This window comes from Acinonyx jubatus, chromosome B4, assembly GCF_027475565.1.
Source record: "Acinonyx jubatus isolate Ajub_Pintada_27869175 chromosome B4, VMU_Ajub_asm_v1.0, whole genome shotgun sequence".
Classification (NCBI taxonomy): domain Eukaryota; kingdom Metazoa; phylum Chordata; class Mammalia; order Carnivora; family Felidae; genus Acinonyx; species Acinonyx jubatus.
The window spans coordinates 98009522-98033127 of record NC_069387.1 but is presented as its reverse complement, the minus strand read 5'-3'; the positions used below and the strand labels follow the sequence as shown (position 1 = coordinate 98033127).

The 23606-nt window shown below is 34.6% G+C and overlaps 1 protein-coding gene and 1 long non-coding RNA gene across 16 annotated transcripts in view; one reads left to right on the top strand and one right to left on the bottom strand.

The window, feature by feature from the left end:
- Nucleotides 1–23606, bottom strand: part of LOC128316437 (uncharacterized) — an 83734-nt gene that overhangs the window by 36885 nt on the left and 23243 nt on the right. Inside the window, exon 3 of one of the 2 annotated variants that reach the window (XR_008300355.1) lies at nt 3565–6464. The exons of the other annotated variant lie outside the window; for it this stretch is intronic. This is a non-coding gene — a long non-coding RNA (uncharacterized LOC128316437). Of the gene's footprint in view, nt 1–3564; nt 6465–23606 lie in introns of those variants that run through there. 2 annotated transcript variants of the gene reach the window in all.
- Nucleotides 1–23606, top strand: part of OSBPL8 (oxysterol binding protein like 8) — a 153969-nt gene that overhangs the window by 122991 nt on the left and 7372 nt on the right. For all 14 annotated transcript variants that reach the window (XM_053226509.1, XM_053226511.1, XM_027071206.2 and 11 more), the window contains 12 exons: nt 499–736; nt 1351–1535; nt 4390–4471; nt 4741–4839; nt 6781–6877; nt 11872–11970; nt 14271–14368; nt 16230–16319; nt 17584–17720; nt 19219–19404; nt 19735–19822; nt 22632–22737. In XM_053226509.1, coding sequence (XP_053082484.1) covers nt 499–736; nt 1351–1535; nt 4390–4471; nt 4741–4839; nt 6781–6877; nt 11872–11970; nt 14271–14368; nt 16230–16319; nt 17584–17720; nt 19219–19404; nt 19735–19822; nt 22632–22737 — 1505 coding nt within the window. The remainder of the gene's footprint in view (nt 1–498; nt 737–1350; nt 1536–4389; nt 4472–4740; nt 4840–6780; nt 6878–11871; nt 11971–14270; nt 14369–16229; nt 16320–17583; nt 17721–19218; nt 19405–19734; nt 19823–22631; nt 22738–23606) is intronic.

Here is a 23606-nt window from a genome sequence, read left to right as displayed (position 1 = left end):
CACTTACCTTTACATTTTCACTCACTTCAAGTGACTTTGGAGAGACCTTTACAGAGGGAAAGTCATAATTCATTTGAGTTCACTTGAGAATCTGATAATCTTGACTTGGAAGTTTTTCTTTAGGCCAGAAGTGACAGGTTGATTCAAGTGATGATGTTTGTAAAACCAAGAAAAAAATCTAGCAAGGCAAAGTCCAAAACTTTACTGTTGGAAGCTTTTTGCCCTAAATGGTAAAGAGGCAGAGTTCAGAGTGTTCTTTTGTAATATTTCCCAGGTTATTTAATTTCTCTGTGCTTTTATTTATTAATCTGTAAAGTGAGAATAATAATATTACTCATCTCATAGGATTATTTTTGAGTGTTAACTGAGTAAAATTATCTAAAACACAGAACAGTGCCTGACACTCAAATTCTGAATAAATGTTCATATCATTCTGATTTATAAATTAAATATTCTTTGTCTCTTTCATTCTTTCTCTTAATATTTCTTACCTTCAAGGTTAAATGATAGTGAAATTGAACGGCAGCATTTTAAGGACCAAGATATGTATTCTGATAAATCTGATAAAGAAAATGATCAAGAACATGATGAGTCTGACAATGAGGTGATGGGGAAAAGTGAAGAAAGTGACACAGATACATCCGAAAGGCAAGATGACTCTTATATCGAACCTGAGCCCGTGGAGCCTTTAAAGGAGACTACCTACACTGAACAGAGCCATGAAGAACTAGGAGAGGTAAAAGTCTATGATTTTCAGGGGTATTGGTTTTCTGATCCTTGGAAATTTTCAGCTGAAATTGAAGATGTTTCTTTGACCTATTGCTTATTTTTCTGAAAGAGAACATTTAGATGATACCTATTTTATTTTAAAAATTGCATACACGTGAAATATCTCAGGATTTATAAATAACATGTGTACTCACATGAGTACCAATAAATTCTATTAAATTTAAAGTTTACATTTTCTTCAGGTTTGTTTTTGAAATCTGATAGTACTAGTACTCCTTAATGTCATTGCCAGGTACAATGTGAATTGCAAGGACACATGAGTTTGTAATGTTCCTGGTATTGCTAATTCTTAGAAGTGAATATGGTATAAAATAATTGCGTGTAATATTTTTTGTAATGAATTGTTTGTGTATATCCTTCACTTTGATGTCTCTTAACGACTACTCTTTTTACCTAAATTTTATAGCTATAGACTTATTACCTAATGAGTTATTTCCCATTTTAAGAATGCTTGGGATAGTCTTACAGAGTATGCATATTTCAACATCAGCTGTTTTTTTACATATCTAATGTGTCTGAGATAAATATGATATTTGAGTATTTTTTTGTCAATTGCTAAAGGCAGGTGAGGCTTCTCAAACAGAAACTGTGTCTGAAGAAAACAAAAGCCTTATCTGGACACTGTTGAAACAAGTCCGTCCTGGCATGGACCTGTCCAGGGTGGTTCTGCCGACATTTATTTTGGAACCTCGTTCTTTCCTGGATAAACTTTCAGATTATTACTATCATGCAGATTTCTTATCTGAGTAAGTAGATTCTCATTTCTTAAAATGAAAGATGCTTCATGGTTTTAAGAGATTTTTTTTTCAGAGTGCAAATTACAGTGGTTATGCCTTACCAAAACTAGGCTCTAATGAGATGTCCCTCTCTCCACCAGTTCTACAGTTGACCTTAATAAGAAGAATACTTAATATTTTGCTCTAATGTTTCCATTTATGCAATTGAATTGAGAGATCACAAGTGTGAGGAAGACAAGGAGTCTATCCCTTACCTGACAGACAGTACTGCTTTCACAGGCTCCCTGACCTGTTTCCTGACCTAACATGGGGAGAGGTGGTAGCGTTCCTTGTTCTCCCCCAGGTCACCTAAGCTCTTGTTCAGGTCCCATCCTGGGGCTTGTACTTCTGTTTGTGCTTATCCTGTCTGCATGCTCATGAGGGATGTGCTGCTTTCCACAACCAGAATGCTCCGCCAGTTGCTGGCTCACGGTATAAATCCCCACTTTCATCTTTGCTTTGTTTCCTGCCAGCTGATCCTGGATGTAATTCTGGGGAAGGCAGGCGTAAAGGAGGTGGAGGAGGAGCTGCCGATCTCTTTCCCAGCGGTTTCTTGGGGAACCAGTAAAAGACATCAACTTTATGTACACCTTTCCAGGTTTCACATGCTGCCCCCATTCCAGCTGTTCAAGACACTGCATGTTCTGAGATGCTAGGTTCTGGTCCTGTGGCCTGGCTTTTAGATTCTTTATCAATATCTGTATTAAATTTATTAGTTGCTTTATTAGGCTATTAGTTGCATTAGTGAACGTTGCAAAAGTCATAAGCTGAATCAAAAGATAATTGAAAAACTGGGAGATTTTTTGCAAATTAAGGCATACCCAAATTGTTAATCTCCCTAAAATAAAAAGGGCTCTTAGAAATTTAATGAAAATGACCAGCAACCTAATAGAAAAAGGAGTAGAGGAAATGACCAGGTACTTCAAAGATGAATAGAAACAGTGCTTAAATGTGTAAATCTCACTCAAAATATGAAAAGTGCAGATTCAAACAAAAAGATAGTTTTTTATCAATCACAGTGACCAAAATCCAAAAGCTTTTATACCCCAGTTTTGCTTTATATATTATAGTTCTTTTATCTGTGTAGAAATTCATTTCTCTGAGTGTGAGGCAGGTTCCTATGAATGACAGTGAGATCTTCCTGAGAGATGCCCACTTTCCTAAGTGGAAAGGTTGCAGTTTTCTGGCTACACACACACCCTGTTGCCAAGGCTCTGTGGGGCAGCAGGCACTTGTATGCTGCTGCTGCTGCCACTGCTGCGTGACACAAACCAGCACAGTGCTTTTGAAAAGAACCTGGCAGTATTTACCAGAATTATAGATGCAGTCAGTCCTTTGATCCAGTAATTCTGCTTCTGGGAAAACCCCTACAAATATATCTCTACATATTCAAAATGACATATATACAAGATTGTTGTGGTAGGGCTTGTAATAGAAAAAGATTAGATAACTCAAGTATTGAGCCACAGTTGACTGGTGGGTTAATAACATACGGTGCATTTACATATAAGGAAGAAGTTTGTAACCTGATTTGGAGGGATCTCCAGGATTATGTGTATGTGAAAAAGGCAAGGTACAAAAAATACGTGGTTTGTTTCCTTTTTTATCTTTTTAAGAAAAGGAAGGCTGCGTATTTTTATTTGCTTCTTTATGCTTAAAGAAAACTGTTTATTAAAAAAAGCTAAAAAAAGAAAAAAGTTGCCTATATGGAGAGATGGGACAATAGCAAGACATGTATACTTCTCCATGTTGCTTTGCGTTCTGAACTATGCAAATACAAAATAGTAAGTAAAGTTGAATAGCAAGAGAATTTAAATCAAGATAGGAAGAGCACAGAAGGTTGCTACTCCCTTTAAGAGCAGCGTTTCAACTTGGCACAGTGGTCAGTAAACCTAAGCCTGGTCTCTTCCATTTCACACTTCATCTTCAGAAATCACACACTGAACCTTCAGACATGCTTGAAGGAAGTAATAAATAATTAAATTGTAATATACAAGGGACATACGGTCCTATTCCTAGGGGGGCATTTTGCATGGGAGAGGCTAATATCAACCTCTTGTCCTCCCTTCTTGTAGGGCAGCATTCACCAGTTATCCTTAATCTCCTCTAATTGAAATAAGTGACTGAGAATAGACTAAATCAAATGAACGTAATCCTTCTCTGACATATGGAACTGAACACCTCTCACAAAATTGTTGATGACGCTGCTTGGCCATTGCCCCATCATTGCAAATACTAGGCATCACACAGTTCTTGAATCTCAAAATACATTCATTTTTTTCAATCATAATTTCTCACAGAACCCCTGGCAATATCTAAGGCTCTCCAGAACCCCACTTGAAAAACCTTGGTTTGGAGAGTTTGTAAAAACTACTTGAACAAAGACCTGGGCAGTGTATCAAACAATGGTAAAAATGGGGAGAAAAACAACCAGATTATGAAAAGTTATTCTTAAAGACTGATTTACATGGTTGTTTTTGCCATCTGTTTTAAATATGACTTATACTTGGGGCGCCTGGGTGGCTCAGGTCATGATCTCACAGTTGGTGAGTTCAAGCCCCGCGTCGGGCTCTGTGTCTGTGCTGACAGCTCCGAGCCTGGAGCCTGCTTTGGATTCTGTGTCTCCTTCTCTCTCTGCCCCTCCTCCACTTGTACTCTGTCTCCCTCTGTCTCTCAAAAATAAATAAATGTAAAAAAAAAATTTTTTTTTTAAATATGACTTACACTTTCCAATCATATACTCAGTTGGTTTACTTGATAAATACGAGGGAGAATTTGTGAGATATTTTGTAAAAGTTTTGTTTATACCATTTGGTGTTTTTAGGGCTGCTCTTGAAGAAAATCCTTACTTCCGTTTGAAGAAAGTAGTGAAATGGTATTTGTCAGGATTCTATAAAAAGCCAAAGGTAATGTTTATATTTAACTTTCTTTAGCCTAATATGAGTTCTTTATTTTTTATGTTATCTTTATCTATTGAAAAGCATTTCAGGGCCTCTGAGTTAGAAAAATTGTAAAATACTTAATCATTTAGACCTATATTATGATTGAAGTTACTTCACTTTATTTCCTGTCTCTACTGTGAAATTTTATAAGGATAAGAGTTAAACCCATTTTGACTGGGAGGAGGTGAAATCTTCCAGATGTGTATTTTGAAACTTATATGTTTTTTTCCTAGGGACTGAAGAAGCCTTACAATCCTATACTTGGTGAGACTTTCCGTTGTTTGTGGATTCATCCCAGAACAAACAGCAAAACATTTTATATTGCTGAACAGGTATTAGAAGTGCATGTTACAGAAACAAAACTGGTTCAGAAGTTACTGGGATATTTTAATAAAAAATATTAACTCAGTAAACTCACTGTTGATTATTAACCTTTCTTATTAGTGAACATTTGGTAAGCACTTAATCTTTTAGTACTGAATATGACTAAATACCATACTTATAGGTATTACTATTATAGTCATGGAATCCTGTGACCAAAAATAAATATGTTTCCTGAGCCATCCTCCCACACCGGTTTTGTTTTCTTTGTGACCAAAATTGTTCAGTGGTTTCCTATTTCCTAAATCAGATTTTACACCTGTCTGTCTGGCATTCAAGGTCTTCCTTATCTTTCTAAATTAATCTCAAATTTGATGCCTTTCTGAACCTTTGGCAGTAGTTAGACCTGTCTGTGCATTTACAACTAGGTAACCTGATATTGTACTTTTTGGCCTCATTATTTTTAAATTTAATTCTCCCATCCCAATATTTCTTCTTGGCTATTTTCCATCTAAATCAATCCTAACCTACTCCTCTTTCATGATCCAAGTGACTACACCTCCCACTGATTTCTCTCTTCTATATTCTTTTTTGTGATATCCATTAAGCTGTTATTTTAACACTTCCATTAACTTTTTACAGAATATTTATTTCCCTAATCAAATTGTCAGCTCCTCGAAGGAATGCCCTTCTTACAAATCTCTCTTTTTGTTGTATATATAGTAGGCAGTCAAAAATATTTATTAATTTTGGGACTGCTGGCTGGCTCTGTCAGTGAAGCATGCAACTCTTGATCATAGGGTTGTGAGTTCGAGCCCCACGTTGAGGGTAGAGATAAAATATCTTTAAAAATTTTTTCTTGGTTTTAATCTTTCATTAATTTAGACATATATACATCTTACTCATGATTCTCAATCTTTCCCCCATCCTCCCCTTTACTCCCTGGTCCTGAGGAATATGACATTATTTCTCAATAACAGTGACCCCTTACTATAATAATTCTCATGAGAAGTTTAAGAAGAATGAGGAGACTATGTTTCATTTGAAAAACCTTCCTCTTCCCTAGAAATTTTGATATACGTTTCAAATTGAAACCACTTATCTGTGTATTAATTTTTTAATTGATTATGCCACCTTGCATTTTAGTTCATTGTAAATCCTTTCTAAATTGAGAGGCTTGAGAAGAGTTTGATTTTAGCTTTGACTCATTTCAGAAAACATAATGTGTGTATATTTTGAAAATATTAGATGACTGAAGTATCATTTGTTAAAACTTTTGTTTCCTACAGCCTATTAAGTAATCTATACAAAAATAGCCACTGTATTAGTTATCCATTGCTGTATAAATAAATGGCTTCCAAAATTTAATGGCTCAAAACAAACATTTATTAGCTCCTGCAGTGTGGTTTAGCAATCTGAGAGCTGCTTAGATGGGTGGTTCCGGCTCAGGGTCTCTCATGAGTGTGCAGTCAAGATGTCAGCCAGCTTTGCAGTCATCTAAAGACTTAACTGGGCTGAAAGATATCACTTCCAAGCTCATCACATGGCTTTTGACAAGCGCACTCAGTTCCCCTCCACATGGGCTTCTCCGTAGAGTTGTTCACAACATGGAAGCTGGCTGCTCAGAGCTAATGATCTGAGAGAGAGAGAGAGAGAGAGACCAAAACGGATGGTGCATTATAGCTTAATTTCAGAAGTGACATACTATCACATTTATACAAACTTGGTTTGGTACACTGTAAGAGGAGCCTATCTAATGTGTGAATACCAGAAGGTGGTTTCCTTGGGAGATATCTTGGAGGCTGATTACTATAATCAATGTTTAATTTTACCACTTACCAAACATTTCTTCTTACTAATTATTAGAGTATACGGTTAAGACTTGAACTTTGACAATAGTACAATAATATGCTTATGTTACTGTATTTTATGTTTTTTTCTGTGTTCAACAGGTATCCCATCATCCACCAATATCTGCCTTTTATGTTAGTAACCGAAAGGATGGATTTTGCCTTAGTGGTAGTATCCTGGCTAAGTCCAAGTTCTATGGTGAGTTTCCCCTTGTCTCAGTCTGCCCCCTTTTTCTGGAAGGTAGTATTTCCTGGTGAGCTTTTCTATGGACAATGTCTTGGGTTGTTTTCAGAAAGGAATTTATATGTCATTTTAAGTATCATCTTTACTTGGATAATGGCCTTTCCTTTGTAGTGTTTTTCTTTGCCCATTCATAAGTATGATTCATAAATAGGACTCATTTTGTGTAAGTATTCATCACATACATGTAAATTCATCACAAGCACCATTTGTCAAAAGATGGAATGACCACTCTTAGCCATTTTAGTACATAATGTATTTTTTTGCTTTTAGTCCCACTGAAGATTTTTGTTCTATCTCATTGTATCTGAGGGGTTGATCATTCTATTTAGTCTTTGAATAAAGAGGGAAAGAATACAAGTACAGTTAGAATACTTGGTCCAGGGTCAGTCAGTAATGATCATTAATCTTGGGCCAAACAACATACTAATAAAAACTTTCATTAGTATAAGGGAAAATAGTGAAATATGGTTATTATAGGAAACCTTAATCTAAAAACTATGACAATTCAAATAAGCAAATGGCTAAAGCTGTATACTAGTAGAACGTATTTAACCTTAATTGCTTTTGTTTTTTAAAATTAATTTTTAAGTGGAGAAAAATCAATGAATTAAATGAAGAATTTTAAATCTGAGAGAAAAAAATAATTATTGTAAGATTGGGAAAATATGTCAACAGAAACCAAGGGTCTGGTTACCTGATAGAGTGGAGAACCATAGATGGGTCTATAACAGGGAAATCTAACAATAGTTTTTGATAAAAGAATATGGTATATGCCTTTATATTTCTTTAAGGTATCCTTTATGTGTTTTGATGTTTGGGGTCTTGATTTTGGTTTTTTGCCTAGTTTTACATTTTGCTTGTTTTAGAAGATGATTTTTTTCTTCTATATTTAGGTTGTTCTCTCCCTGCTTACCTCCCGTCCCTCCATGCCCCTCCTCTGATTATAACATAAATAACTTTTATGAGCATGTGTTCTGTACCTGAGAAATTTTTATGAGTACCAAGTGCATCGCTCACTTTCTGGGATTACTTCAGCAGTTAGCCTTGTTTTTTTCTGTTACATTATGATTTGTGTATATCAGAGCTATCTATTACTTTATATTTTGAAAGAATTTACAAAATTCAGGCCTTGTAGGGGCACTTTTTTGATAACTTCCTCCTTCCATTTGGTTTTTAAATTGTTTGTATAGAAACTGCTAGGTGCGTTGATAGTTTATATTGGTCTAGGAATTCATTTTTTTTTTAGTCTAAATGAAGCTAAACTTAAAGACATCTGGATAGAGTGTATTCCTCTTAACATGTAGTTTGTTTCTTTCTTGACGTTTTGTAGTTAATGAAAAATTTAAAAGGTGTGTTATGCAAGCATTAAGTACAGTTGAGTGGCTATATGAATACATTTTAAGACAAAGTATTAACAGAGTAAGAACATTTCATGAAGATAAAAGGTTTAATAATACATCACCATAATAATAAATGTATGCCTAACCACAGAACTTCAAAATACATGAAGCAAAAATAGAATTAAGGGGAGAAATAGGCAATTCTAGAACCATGGTTGTACACTAACACTCTCTCCTCAGCAAATGATGAGACAACTAGATAAAATATAAGCAAAGACATGTAAGACCTGAAGAACACTATCAACCACCTTACCCTAATTGATATTTCTAAAATATTACAACAGACAATGACAGCATACACATTAGTTTTAAGTATATATATGGTATTTTCACTGGTAATGATGATATTTGATGACAAAATAACTCTCCATAAATTTTAAAAGAATTCATACAGAGTATGTTTTGCAACCTCAAGGAAATAGAATTAATTTTTTTTTAATGTTTATTTTTGAGAGAGATGGAGACAGAATGCGAGTGGGTTAGGGGCAGAGAGAAAGGGAGACACAGAATCCGAAGCAGGCTCCATCCAGGTTCCGAGCTGTCAGCACAGAGCCCGACATGGGGCTCTTAACTTACGAGCTGTGAGATCATGACCTGAGCCAAAGTCGGACGCCACCCAGGCGCCCCTCAAGGAAATAGAATTAGAAACGAATAATAAGATACCAAGTTAAACTCCAAATATTTAGTAATTCAACAACACACTTCTACAATCCATGGACCAAAGAAGAAATCGCAAGAGAAATTAGAAAATATTTTAAGCTAAATGATAATAAAAATGCAACATACCAAAATTGGTGAGATGCGGCAAAAGTGGTGTTGAGAGGGGAATTTATAACTTTAAGTTAGAAAAGAAGAAAGATCTAAATCAGTGATCTACCCTATGAAATTAGAAAAAGAGCTAATTAAGTTCAAACTAAGTAGAAGAAAGGAAATAATGAAGAGCAGATGTCAGTGTAGAATGTAGACAAACAGTACAGAAAATCAGAAATTATAAGAGTTGATTGTAGACTGATCAAAAAAAAGGTACAAATCAGGAATAAATGAGCAGAATCACTACTGATCCTACAGATACTGAAAGAATGATAAGGAAACATTATGAACAATAATGTTCCTTAGAACAGCTTAGATGAATTGGGCAAATCCCTTGAAAAATAAAAATTACCAAACTGACCCAAGAAAGGCATAAAATTTTAATAGTCTTAAATCAGGGAAAGAAATTGAATTAGTAATTTGAAGTCTTCCTTCAAAGATATATTCCAGTTCCAGATGTTTTCAGTTCTTCTAAACATTTAAAGAAGAAATTATACCACGGCACCTGGGTGGCTCAGTCAGTTGAACGTCCGAATTCGGCTCAGATCATGATCTCACGGCTCATGAATTTGAGCCCCACGTCGGGCTCTGTGCTGCCAGCTCTGAGTCTGGAGCCTCAGATTCTGCTTCGGATTCTGTGTCTCCATCTTTCTCTGCCCCTTGCCTGCTCATGCTCTGTCTTTGTCTCTCTCTGTCTCGAAAATAAACACTATGGGGCACCTAGGTGGCTCAGTCAGTTAAGCGTCAAACTTCGGCTCAGGTCATGATCTCATGGTTCATGGGTTCGAGCCCCGCATCAGACTCTGTGCTGACAGCTTGAAGCCTGGAGCCTGCTTCAGATTCTGTGTCTCCTTCTCTCTCTTCCCCTTCCCACTGGCACCCTGTCTCTCAAAAATATATAAACGTTAAAAAAAGTTTTGGAAGAAAAAAATTAAAAAGTAATCATTAAAAAAAATTTTAATATATATAATACCAAAATATATACCAAAGAAATAATACCAAAAACAAAAAAAACCCAATCTATACAACTTTTTATAGAAAATAAGAGGAAATGTTTCTCAGCTCATTTTATGAGGCCTACATACCCTAATCCCAAAACCAGATATTATAGGAAAAGTACATATTATTATCTCTCATGAATATATAGTACATGCAAAAATCCTTACCAAATTAGTAACAAATCAGTATTTATGAAGAGTAGTATACATAAAAGGATATATTAAAATGACACATATCATGATCAGTTTATCAAGTGGGATTTGTCTTAAAGGCACAGGTTGGTATATCATTGAAAATTGGTGTAGTTCATGTTAATAGAATAAAAGAAAACCATATTTTAATAAATGCAGAAAAAGCATTCAACAGATTTCAACACCCACTCATAATAAAATCTCTTAACAAACTAGGACTAGATTAAAGGTATCTGTGAAAAATAATAGCCAGCTTCATACTCTTAAGGTGAAAATTAAATAATTTTTACTTAAGATCAGGAACAAGGCAAAGATGTTGACTGTCACTACTTCTTTATAAAATTGTTACTAGAGGTTGTAGCCAATGCAGTAGGCAAGTTAAAGAAAAAGCATACAGATTAGAAAGGAGGAAGTTAAAAACCATATGCATACCTAATCTATATAGAAAATTCTCAAGAGTATACCAAACACTACTAGAACTAAAAAATGAGTTTAGTAAGGTTGCTGGATACAAGGCCAAAATAAAAAGTCAGTTGTATTTCTGTATACTCAAAATGAACACTTGCAGAATGAAATTTAAAAAACAACTCATTAATTATAATAGTATGTGAAAATAAAATATTTAGGAATAAAATAATAGATGTATAAGACTTGTACACTGAAAAACTAAAAAAGCATTGGTGAGGAAATTAAAGAGAATTTAAATAAATGTTGTTAAAATGGTATGAAATGTTGGTACAACAGCATGGATGAATCTGGGAAACATTTTGCTAAGTAAAAGAAGTCAGACACTGTAAACTATTTTATGATTCCATCTATACAAATTCTAGAATAGGTAAAACTACAGTGATGAAAAACAGACCAGTGTTTTCCTGAGGCTGGAGGAAGAGGGAACTCTATGGGGCTGATGCAAAGTTCCATACCTTGATTGTGATGGTGATGGTTATGTGACTGTATACAGTTGTCAAGAGTATCAAAATACACACTTAAAGTGGGTCACTTATTGTATGTAAATTGTACCTCAATAAAACTGATGATAGGGGAAAAGAAAAATACACTTGGGAGAAAAGCTAGAAGAAAATACCATGAAATTCTATCATCAATTGCATTTTGATGGTTTGTGCTTATGTTTTCTTTTTCTAAATTATCTATGGTAGTATTGTGTCCGTTTTAGTACTTAAAGCTTGGGACTTAACTATGTAACTTGCAGATAAATAATAATGTTTTTATTCAAACTTTAGATACATTAAGCCATACCATAAAGCAATGTTTTATTGCACGTCCCACACTTCTAAGATTTTTAAGAGCCTCATATAAAATAACATAATAAGCACATAACTGTACCTTTTTAACGTGCTCATTTTATAAGACCAGGAATATGGGTCATGTATGTTTTGGATATAAGATAACAAATATATATTTGGGCACATTGAGATTGAGACGTTTTTAAGACATTCCACTGTAGATCTATGAAGGGTGTCCTAAATATATTTTATTTTGAATTGGTTGCATTGGTTTTGTTAAATTTAATAAATAATATTTAATTTAGGAAATTCATTATCCGCAATATTAGAAGGAGAAGCACGATTAACTTTCTTGAATAGAGGCGAAGATTATGTCATGACAATGCCGTATGCTCATTGTAAAGGTAAGTATTTCCCATACTTGAGTTAGATATTCCTTAAACCCGTTTAAGTAAATGTATATGGCTGTAATCTGTAATGGTTGTGTTTTCTGATTGATGGAGTCAACCTTTCATTTGAAAGTGTCCTTGGTTTATAGGTACTGAAGATTATTGCTATCATCTGCTGAATATTTCTGTGGTGCATTAATTCACCTACATCAGACTTTTTATAAAACATACCTAGTTGGAAGAGGCTGATTTATAATAATCGAATTTTATTTGCCTAATGTGCAGGTTTTAAAATTGATGAAACTGCCCTTTATTTCAAAATCTTCAAAAGTGATTTTCATTTTCTTGTACTACCACCCCCTATTAAAATTTTAATTTCCTGCTTCTCATTGTACTAAATACTTTAAAAATGTTTCTTATTCTCGTTTGGCAATTTCTTAAAAACTAATGTATTATACTTTCCCCCCATTATTAAAGATAGTTAAAATTAAAATAAAGATATAAACTATCATTTACAACAGGCCAGGTACCCAGCCATTCTGTGCATTTACATTTATCAACTCATTTAATCATTCCAGCAGCCCTATAAAGTAGATAATATTGTCTCTGTTTTATGGATGTGGAAAATGAGGCACACAGAAGTTAATTTGCCAGAGATCACATAGCTAGGATGTTGCAGAGTCAAGATCTCTGTGACCTGTACTACTATACTGTAGGGCATCAGCTTGGTCATTATCTGTATACTCCTTTCCAGCCCATTTTTTAAAAATAACTTTTTTGGGTACTTATCCTCTTTTAGGGACTGATTCTTGTAAACATGGAAATTATTTAATGTGGCCTCATTTCACAGAAACAAAAACCGAGAGTTTTAAGAATCTTACCTAAGGCCAAATGAGCTACTTAGTAAGAACGTTGAGACTAAACTCTAGGCTTGTTGACTCCTATCGACTGTAACATGGACCTACTTTGTGTGAAGTACAGGAGTGGCCACCTTGTGGCCTCAGGCTGGATAACTCTTAGAGCTTCATGTGTGGTTCTTAAAATAGACATGAAGTGAAATATCTGAAATTATGAACGGAATTGATAAGAAATATATTTTTAAATTTTATATCATTTAGAAAAAACAAAATAGTATTTTATATAGATACCCAATGCCGGTGGCTTTTTTTTTTTTGGCATGAAAAAGGAAACTATAATAACCCCTTTGTGAATGAGCATAGGAAATAATGATTGCTTTCTACCCTTGTGTATTTTCTAAGATGTGTTCCCCAAATCATTAATCTCACAAATTGCTTTACAAAAGGAGTTCCACAGCCAAATAAGTATGAGAAACATTGCATAGTCTGGTCCCCTCTTGGAAATTAACATTGTACATTTGCATATTAAAGGCAGCTTTAAGTTTCATACAAGAACACACACAGTTTAACAAAGTTAAATGAATTTTCTCAACTTTTCACCACAGAACCTATTTTTGAGGGAATTTTTTTTATATGTTTATCTTATTTATACAGTTGATTCTTGTCATTTGTAATAGCTATGTTCCATAAAGTTACCACAAACACTGTTTTAAAGAATACTAAACTATTGATCCTAGGGGGAACACAAGGTTAGGTTCCTGTGAGCCTCTTGACACATTTTCATCAATCAATCAATACATAACCTTGTTTCTATTCAAAGACGCCTTATTATATATTATTGATTCATTAACATTGAACTGACAGCCAACAGCACTATAACTCATGCCTGAGTCAAGCTTTAACAAGGTACATTATAGCCTTCTGTACTTAGAAATGCTGTATAGTACATTAGCACTGCATTTGGGGGTCATTTTTAAACAACAAAATCCCCAACAAAACACCAAAATGTGAAAAATGTGGCACTTAAATATACTGCAAAAAAGGCACTTATTTACCAAATGAGAGATGAAACCAGAAGGCAGTGTTACCTTGTTCAACCTCAGCTGGCAATTTGCACATTGGACAACTCAAATTTTTCACCACTCTGTGCATGTCCATGAATGATTACAAAAGTGCTGTGAGTATTTATTTGGGGATTGCTAATATATTTTCGTAAGAATGTGAATTCTGAAATAGTTCCATCTACAAATGGAATGGAATCTGTAAATAATTGTATCCTGTATTTAAGTCCTACAGAAACAACTTTATGTGTATGCTACTGATTGTTATTGGGTGGGACAGAATGCTCTTGAATTATTGGTTTTTCCTAGAAGGAGATTAGATTATAAAGTTCTGCTGGTTACTAAGCCAGTATTGCTCTCTCTCCAACCTTTTGTCGAACTTGTTTTTTTTCTTTAGGAATTCTTTATGGCACAATGACACTGGAGCTTGGTGGAATCGTCAATATTACGTGTCAAAAAACTGGATACAGTGCAATACTTGAATTCAAACTAAAGGTTAGTAGGGATAAAAGGTATCACCCAATTAAAGAAGATCTGTGCTATAAATATTGAACAAAGAGCACAGTTTAGTTCCTTATTAAAAAATAAATATAAGAACACAGAATTCATCAAAAGACAGCCTTGGCAGATCCAAATCCACACAAAACCATCATTTTTTTTGTTTTAATTTTAATTAATAAAACTGTTGGTATAATATAACAAATGAGATATATGGAGTAAATGGATAGAAATTTCTCAGTAAATTAAAACATTACAAAATACCACAAAGCATGTATCAGCTTGAGCTACAGTTGTGTACACTAAGAACTGTATGCCTAACAATTTACTCCAAAACTCACAGCCTTAAAAACAACCTTGTTCTGATCCATAGGGGTTCTATAATTTGGACAGAGAATATTGCGGATGGCTTATCTCTGCCACATCATGTTTGGGGCCTTAGTTGGGAAGCCTTGCAGGTTGTGAGTGACTCAGCAACTGGGGCCAATAATCTGAAGGCTCAGTCACTTCCATGTCTGGTGCCTGGACTGGGAAGACTAAAAGACTGGAACTACTGATCTGAGCACCTAGTATATGTGGCCTTTCCATTTGGCTTGGCTTCCTTACAGCATAGTGGCTTCAAGGTAGTCAGACTTTTTACTTGGTGGCTCAGGGTTCCAAGTGCAAGTGTTGTTGTGACCAGGGTGGAAGCTGTATTGCCATCCATGACCTGGTCTCAGAAGTCAAATTACATCACTTCCACCATTTTCTATTAGTTGAAGAGTTATAAGCTCACTCAGATTCAAGGGGAAGGCGCACCTGGGTGGCTCAGTTGGTTAAGCATCCAACTTCGGCTCAGGTCATGATCTCACGCTTCATGAGTTTGAGCCCCATGTCAGGCTCTGCCCTGACAGTACAGGGCCTGCTTGGGATTCTCTGTCCCTGACCCTCCCCCACTTGCACTTTCTCTCTCAAAATAAATAAATTAAAAAAAAAAACTTCAAGGGGAAGAGATATGGACCCCACTTCTCAGTGGGAAGATGGCCATCTTTGGAAAATTCTCTCTGCCTCTGAGTGAAAGGGAAATTTAAGACCTTTTCACCATGGCTGCTATTGGTATAGGACAATATATTATATTCAAAGACTATTTCTATGAACTGTTTAATATTTGTTAAATTTCTCCTATGTTGCTATCTAGCCGATCAGCAACTTTGTTCTAATAAAAAGTATCTCTTTTAAGTATTATTTGGTGCAGTGCCCTTTGTTGTTGTTTTTTTTTTTAATCTTAGCAAATTTTTTTTTTGTATGGTGATAGTGTTATTTGAAAATCATGACTAAAGATGTTTTAAGTAATTTATGATACTTTTAAGGGTTAGATTGGAACATCATAATTTTGTCACAGATGAGCGACATTAGTAAGGCCATATAGTAACTCAAAGTGTTTTCCTTATAACTTAATTTTGGAGGATTTTTGGTTAAGTATTGTTTTACTGTTTAGTTTTGAAGGCAGGGGTATTATTACTTCTAACAGATGAGTTAAGTCCCTTAAGTCTACTGAATTGTTATTGCTTAAACATACCGTAGCATTGACAGCTCAGTTGAGTCAGGAGAGAGCAGAGAGCATGAGTTATCATTTGTGATCTTTCTCAACATGTTTATTTGGACTTCACACAGTCTGTTTATTTTTACCTATTTTTTCCACAGCAACAAATTCCGATTTCATTGAACGTTTCTGACTAAAATTTGAGTCAGCATTTCACCCTTCATGCTTTAGTAGCACTGTAACTATATACTTACTTCTTTTGTTTGTTTTTGTCTACATTATATGTAAATATAAGATAAAAGTAAACTCTTTCTGTAACATTTTCTCTTTTAAAAGCCATTTCTAGGTAGCAGTGACTGTGTTAATCAAATATCAGGGAAACTTAAATTGGGAAAAGAAGTCCTAGCTACTTTGGAAGGCCATTGGGTAAGTATTTTTCTATTTTAGCTTTAACAAAAAGAATTTTATTCTGTGAAAAAAATTAGAAATCACATTTTAAAAGTTCATTTATTCCATTGCTAAAAACATCACTATTCACTATAAGCTTCAGCTTAACAAATATTTTGGCATTGATCTGTTATCAACAATATTTAGTCTCTTGTAATAATACTTTACCTTTCCAAAAGTTTAATTCAATAAAAATAGCTAACACTTATCATTTAGAATATACTGCATGGTTTAAAAATGTTACTTGTATTGACTCATTTGATACTGAATAACTGTATGAAGTGGGTAATACTGTTTCCGTATTACAGAGGAGGACACTGAGGCACAGAGTTTAAACAGTTTGCTCAAAGTGATGGAGCAAGAGTTCCAGCCTGTGCACTCTGGCTCCAGGGCTGGCTGCTTCTCAGAGCAGTGTCCTGCCCCTCACCTAGAAGAAAGAGGCATTTCCAGTTAGAGTTACAGTTCCTTTTCAGGGACATGGAAAGGGTATAGTGGTATTTGGAAGCAACAGCTTTTATTTATTTCTCTGCTGACCTAAATTCGCACTTACCTAATTTTGTTAAGAGGAGCTTAAATGAAAAACGGTATATCATGGTACTGCCTAGATGCACTGTCACTGTGAACACTGAGTGTATGCTGTTTTCTGCATTATAATCAGAAAATGATGAGAAAAGTGATAAGAAAGTAAAACTGGATCTGGAGATTCAACCAAGAGGCCGCATATGCTCTGTAGCATATGCTCTGTAATTTTAAAATTTTACTTCTATCTAAAAATCATTTGGAAAAAAAGATAGAACTATCTTTTTTTAAAAAATGAAATTTCTAACATTGTACTCAAATTTTTAATGCTAAGAAAGGTTCTTTGAGGTTTGTGTTGAGTACGTAGATAGCAGCATCTCATTGTAGCTGTTAGCAAATACTGTGCTCCTCTGTGACAATTCAGAAATCGTTGTTGAGGCTTTGCAAGTAATTGTTGGAAATTTGTTTATTAAGTAAAACTTGTGAAATCTCCTGAACTTTTTTGTGTGTTCAACCAAAAGTTTTAAATGACTAGAAGTACTTATTTAATGGTTTTATGAAATGACAAGACATTTGGAGCTTTTAGAAAAGTGCTAGTTGTATTTGTTTTAGAAATGTGTTTAACTGTGGGATTAAATACAGGAAAAAATTTTTATATTACTATACTAAATAATCCTAATTTAAATAATGATAGTTCTTTAATTTTTAATTTCTTTAAATACAGGACAGTGAAGTTTTTATTAATGACAAAAAGACTGATAATTCAGAGGTCTTCTGGAATCCAACACCAGACATTAAGCAGTGGAGATTAATAAGGCACACTGTAAAATTTGAAGAGCAGGGAGATTTTGAATCAGAGAAGTAAGTATACCATTTTTCAGCCAACTTCATGAGCATCGAAGAGTATTTTTTAACCCCTCAATAGTTGGCCACTTTTCTCTGTCACTTTTCAGTCACATTTTAATTCAGCAAAAATAGTTTAACATTTGTGCGATGTGACAGGATTTTTTTTTTTTGTATCTGTGAATGTCAAATAAATATGCAAATCATACTAGTTAAAAAATCGTACTGGTTTTCTGCAGCTCTAAACTAAAACTTCCCATTTTTTCCTTTCTCTTATCTGCTCCAGGGCCTATTTAAAAACAAAAGCTTTTGTTTGTATAAAATTATGGGACTAATTATTCTTGATTTGCAAAATATATGAACTATGTCACTGGATATGCAGGCTTCTAGAGGACTTCCATTAGTTGAGCAATAATTAAAGACATAGTTTCTGTTCTTAAGTCATGGAATTCTTGCTGCATCTCTTATGCTTTTGAACCAAAAAATTATATGAATATTGCCCAGTTTTATTCTTGCTATATTTATTTGTGTTAGAAGTTTTCTGTGTAAAACACACTCTACCAGGTACTTTTTACACATTAGTTTAGTCCTCACTACATGTTCTCACATGCATATCATTCTTTGTCATGGCGATTCAAGTCTGTGTACTTTTCTTTTGCACCCAAAATTGGGGCTGTCAGAAATGAAAGAATATGTATGCGGCAGTTCTAAAAATGGTTTCAGCTGTCTATCCAGGGTGAAGCTTTGCAAAGCATACAACAATTTTTGAGGTGTGAATGTAATTTCACATATTTTAAAGATGAGGAAACGAGTCTTAGGATAAGTAACTTTTAGTTCACCAGCCAAGCAGTGACAGAAACAGGATTCAACCCAAGTCTGTCTGATTCCAAAACCTGTGTTCTTTCAGTTACAACATGCTGTCTTCACAGGTAGAGTAATATAGATGTCATAGTTTTATTTGTCTAATAAAAAACTAAACTTTAGTAGGGGAAAAGATTTTACCTCAGTCAGTGGTTCTCAACGTTGGCTACACATTAAAATCACCCAGAAAACATTTAAAAAACCAGTACTTGGGCCTACTTCCAAGATTCTGATTTTAAAAGTTCTCTGATAATTCCTACATTCAAGGTGGAAAAGCATGGCATTACAGTGTTGGATCTTTGAGGCTAGTGGATCTTACACAGTGTGTATAAGAATCATCCCAAGAACTTAAAAATGTAGATTCTTGAGCGTTCAGTACATTTGTATTATCTTGGGTCAGCACCATTCATCACCATATGTTTAAGAACCCAAGTAAAAACTTTTCCTTGGCAAGAAGAAACTTAGTTTCCACTGTGTATTTCTACTCAAGACACCACTTTTTATATCTTGACTCATTTCTAAGCCTGTGAGCATAAGCTTTGTCAAAACCAAAAACCCACGTAGGCATCATTTTTCTCTCAAGGAGATTCAAGTCTATTCTATGTAGATTTGATTTTCTTTTGCTTTTTTAATGCTGTTTTTGCACACGTATTAGACTCTGGCAGCGGGTAACTCGAGCCATAAATGCCAAAGACCAAACAGAAGCTACTCAAGAGAAGTACGTTTTAGAAGAAGCTCAAAGACAAGCTGCCAGAGATCGGAAAACAAAAAGTGAAGAGTGGGCGTGCAGGTTATTTGAGCTTGATTCACTCACAGGAGAATGGCATTACAAGTTTGCAGAGTAAGTAATTAAAACATAAATAACAAACAGTATATAAGCATTGTTTTTTGCCTTTATTTCTAGAATTTTTACTGTTGGGGTATTTTTTTTATTAAGCCCTATCTATAAATTAGTATGAGATTTTAAATTTGATGTTTCATTCGTTGTAAATTTGATGCCATGATAGTGGTCTATAAAGTAAGCTGAGGATCAGAAGATTAGATATGACAATTCTTAATCTTACAGCTAGGTTCATAATTACTAATGAAAATCTAATTATAGACAACATTTTTGGAAAAGTATTTGAGTGTTTAGTTATTAGATAAATGTTTTTTTTTTTCATTTATGCAGTACTAGACCGTGGGACCCACTTAATGATATGATACAGTTTGAAAAAGATGGTGTTATCCAGACCAAAGTGAAACATCGCACTCCAATGGTATGTAATAAAAAAGTAACAAGATCTGCTAGGCATATGAACTTTTCAAACTCATAGTATCTTTGGCAGCCAATGTTTAAAATTTAACTCCAAAATTTTAAATGTTGAGTCAGCAAAATGGCAGAATAGGCAGCTCCAAGCTCTTTTCCCTTCAAAGAAACAAAAAAGCAAGCAGGAGCTGTCAGAACCAAATTTGCCAAAACTATGGAAAATAGTCAGGTTTGCAGCAACAGAGTGAATGATGAATCAAGAGAGAAGTGACTTCAAAGCAGTTATTTTTACTTGCCCTTGCCCCAACTCCTCACTGATGCACTGGTTGTCTTAAGGGCCCCCACATTCTCAATGAGAGCCCTGGCTCCAGAGGGAACAGAGTAGATCTTATTCACAAATTGTGTACGTCTATTTTAACCTGTCTAGGGGCTACTTTAAGTATGCTGACAGGGCAGGCATTTCTGTTTTTGCTGATAACTCAGAGCCCAGGCAGAAAGGCTGCAGGCATTTCTTGGAAGTGCTATGAACCATACTGACATCCTGCACACACTTGGGGCAAAAGACTATCGTTGAAACAATACAATAGACTGTGTAAGGCCTAGGAACAAAAGCTGGGGAGAGATTGTTTGGAAAACTGGGGCATCAGGGATTTTAGAAAACCAAATGTCCAAGGTAAGGTGCTTATGCTCAGAAAAGAACAGTGAAAGAACACTGAGCTAACACCTAAGCTCAGTGCAAGTCTGGCTTAGTGCCCCTACACTGAACAGTCTGCTAAGAGTGGGAGAGTATTTTTTTGTTTTCGTTTTTGTCTTTTGTTTTGGTTTATTTGGCTACTGGTGTTCAAGGAAGTTTCTGTCAAAATGCTAACCGAACATAAGCTAAGGAACAGAAATTTCAGTAACCATGAACAACATTACAGTCTTTGCAGAAATAGTTTAGGAACTTCTGTGAACAAATGGAGTACTATAGCTTTCATCAATCCAGGAAACAGAAAAACCCTGGGGAAGGTGGAGAATCTGATTTCCAGAGTTACCACATTATCACACTCAGATGTCCAGGGTTTTCCATGAAGAATTACCAGGCATAGAAAGAAGCATGAATGCATGACCCATTAAAAGGAACAAAATAAATTGACAGAAACCATCCCTGATGAAATCTAGACACGAGACTTAGCAGACAAGGACTTCAAAAACTGTTGTCTTAAATGTGCCCAAAGAGTTAAATGAAACAGGAACAAAGAACAAAAGAAAATCAAGAAAAAGATACATAAACAAAATTAGGATATCAACAAAGAGAAAATATATAAAGGAACCAAACAACTTCTGGGGTTCAAAAATACAATAACTAAAGTGAAAAAGAGGTTACTATTGACTATAGGGAAGAGGGAATGGGAAGTCATTGCTTAATTGTTAAAAGTCTTTCTTTGGGATGATGAAAATGTTTTGGAAGTAGCTGTGATATTTACACAATATTGTGAATCTACTTAATACTACTGAATTGTACACTTAAAAATGGCTAAGATGACCAAATTTATTGTGTGTACATATATATATATATATATATATATATATATGTACACACACACACATTATTACAATTTAGAAATTTTAAAACATTTTAAAATTTTGTTTCTTCTTTCAACAACACTAACATGGTAGAGACAGACAGGGCTTCTGTATTTCCTCCTAAAAGTAGAGTTTACTGATGACAGTAAATCTTTGCATACAGAGACATAGCTTATTGACCTCCTTTGTTGTTTTAAATACTTCTCACCAGTCTTCATCAATCTCCAATTTGAACCTACTCTAAGGTGGATTTGGATTCTAATGTAACAGTGTTCGGTCTCTATGCCTTGAAGTAAGAGGGCATAATACAGGCTGAATCCAGAACTTACCTGCTCATTGTTTATTTTCTATAATAAAATTATAGAAATTTTATTTTAATTTCAATCTTTTGAATGAAATTTTGTAAAAGAATAGGTAATAGAGGATAATTCCTATTTAGAATAGTAAACAGGTCTGAATAGAGTTAAAGACTTACGATGACTGGTTCCCTCTTTCTAAGCATGTAAATTACCTTACCCTTCTAATTCTAGTTTCTCCTCTTGAATTTGAATTTTTATATTTAGGATTGACCTTCAGCATTGCAAGCCTATTAATAGGGTAGACTCTGAAGTATATTATTTTAAGAAAAATTTAGTCCTAGTTGAACATTTAATATACTTCTGAATCTTGTGCATGCATTCAAATGCTTTCTGTAGGTTTAAATCATGCTCTGCCAAATATTTTTATTTATTATAAGATGCTTTCTGCAATATCCAGATATTATTAAAAGTAAATAAATAATTTTATTGGAAACCCAACATCATCCAATGGGAATGTTTCTAATGTTGGGAATAAGATAAGTATGACTGAAAAAGGTACTGACTGGTGCAATTAGAAGCTTGGCGGGGGGGGGGGGGGGTGGCATCTGTATTCACATTTGTACATAAAATTGTCTTTTGAAGGATATACAAACTAATAGCAGTATCTATTTTGTGATGGAGATACTGCATTGCTAGTAGAGCTCAGGAGTGAAGGGAAACTCTTCATTGTATATATTTTCTTGTTTGTGCTGAATTAATGTTTCCTATTAAGATTAAATGATTGTATAAGTGTTACCACCTCTTGTTAGGTTTTAATTAGACTATTTCATCTTTGTTTTTATTTCAGTATACTTAAAGTGCCCATGAACTGATAGTTTTGACAGTTTTACAACATTGGTATTTAATTACAAAACTCATTGCAAATTCACATTATAGTTTGGGCTTTTTCTTCAGGTTAGTGTCCCAAAAATGAAACATAAGCCAACCAGGCAACAGAAGAAAGTGGCAAAAGGCTATTCTTCCCCAGAACCTGATATCCAAGACTCATCTGGAAGTGAAGGTAAAAATGTTTACTGCAGACTATTCACTATAAGCATCTAAACTTTTAAAAGGATATTACTGTATTATGTTTAATGTATAAAAAGCATTTTTCATATTAACTCAAGATAATTTGGGAGTTTTGGTGGGGACAGAGATGGTGTGCCTAAAAAGCAGTTTTAGATTATAGACAAATTGCAAGACCAGGCCACAAGGGAAAGGTGAGGGAAAACATGCAAATCAAGAACCACATTGTAGTACTAGTTCTTTTTACATCTTGTTAGCTCCTGAAAAGTTGTTGATGGTTTCCTAGATTCAATGCAGGGACCAGTTTTTGAGCTTTGAACTCAGTTCCATGCTTCAAAAAAATTTTTCACTTTTAGATTAAATTATTGTAGTGTTTATAAGCCACAGACAAGTAAAAATATATCAAAATTATCAACTAGATTAACTAGTATGCCATTCTTGTACAAGCCAGATAATGTGTAAAATGTCTTGAATTACACTGACATATAATCAAGAAAGGATTAAAGTAATGAATGTCTGAGAAAATACAGTTTTTTAAAGCCATAGTTCTCTACTAAGCTCACTCTAAGCTGGGAGCTTATTTTTACAGAGATGACAGTAGAAGTGAATAAATGATAAATGCCGGGAAATGAGTAGGTAACAAATAATAGTTTAAAGCAGAGGGAGCTGAATTCACTTTGAGGGCAGTTTTTAAAAGAACCCTGATGAATTATTAGGATTTCTAATGGATTACAGCAGTCTAAGCTTGAGGGATGTGGGTGGGATCAAGATACTGCAGTCAAAAAGGAATAAAAGTTTAAAAGTAGGAGTCATATGGAACCAATGTGCTAGACGGGGAATATTAGTTATGCTGTTTTGTTCCCA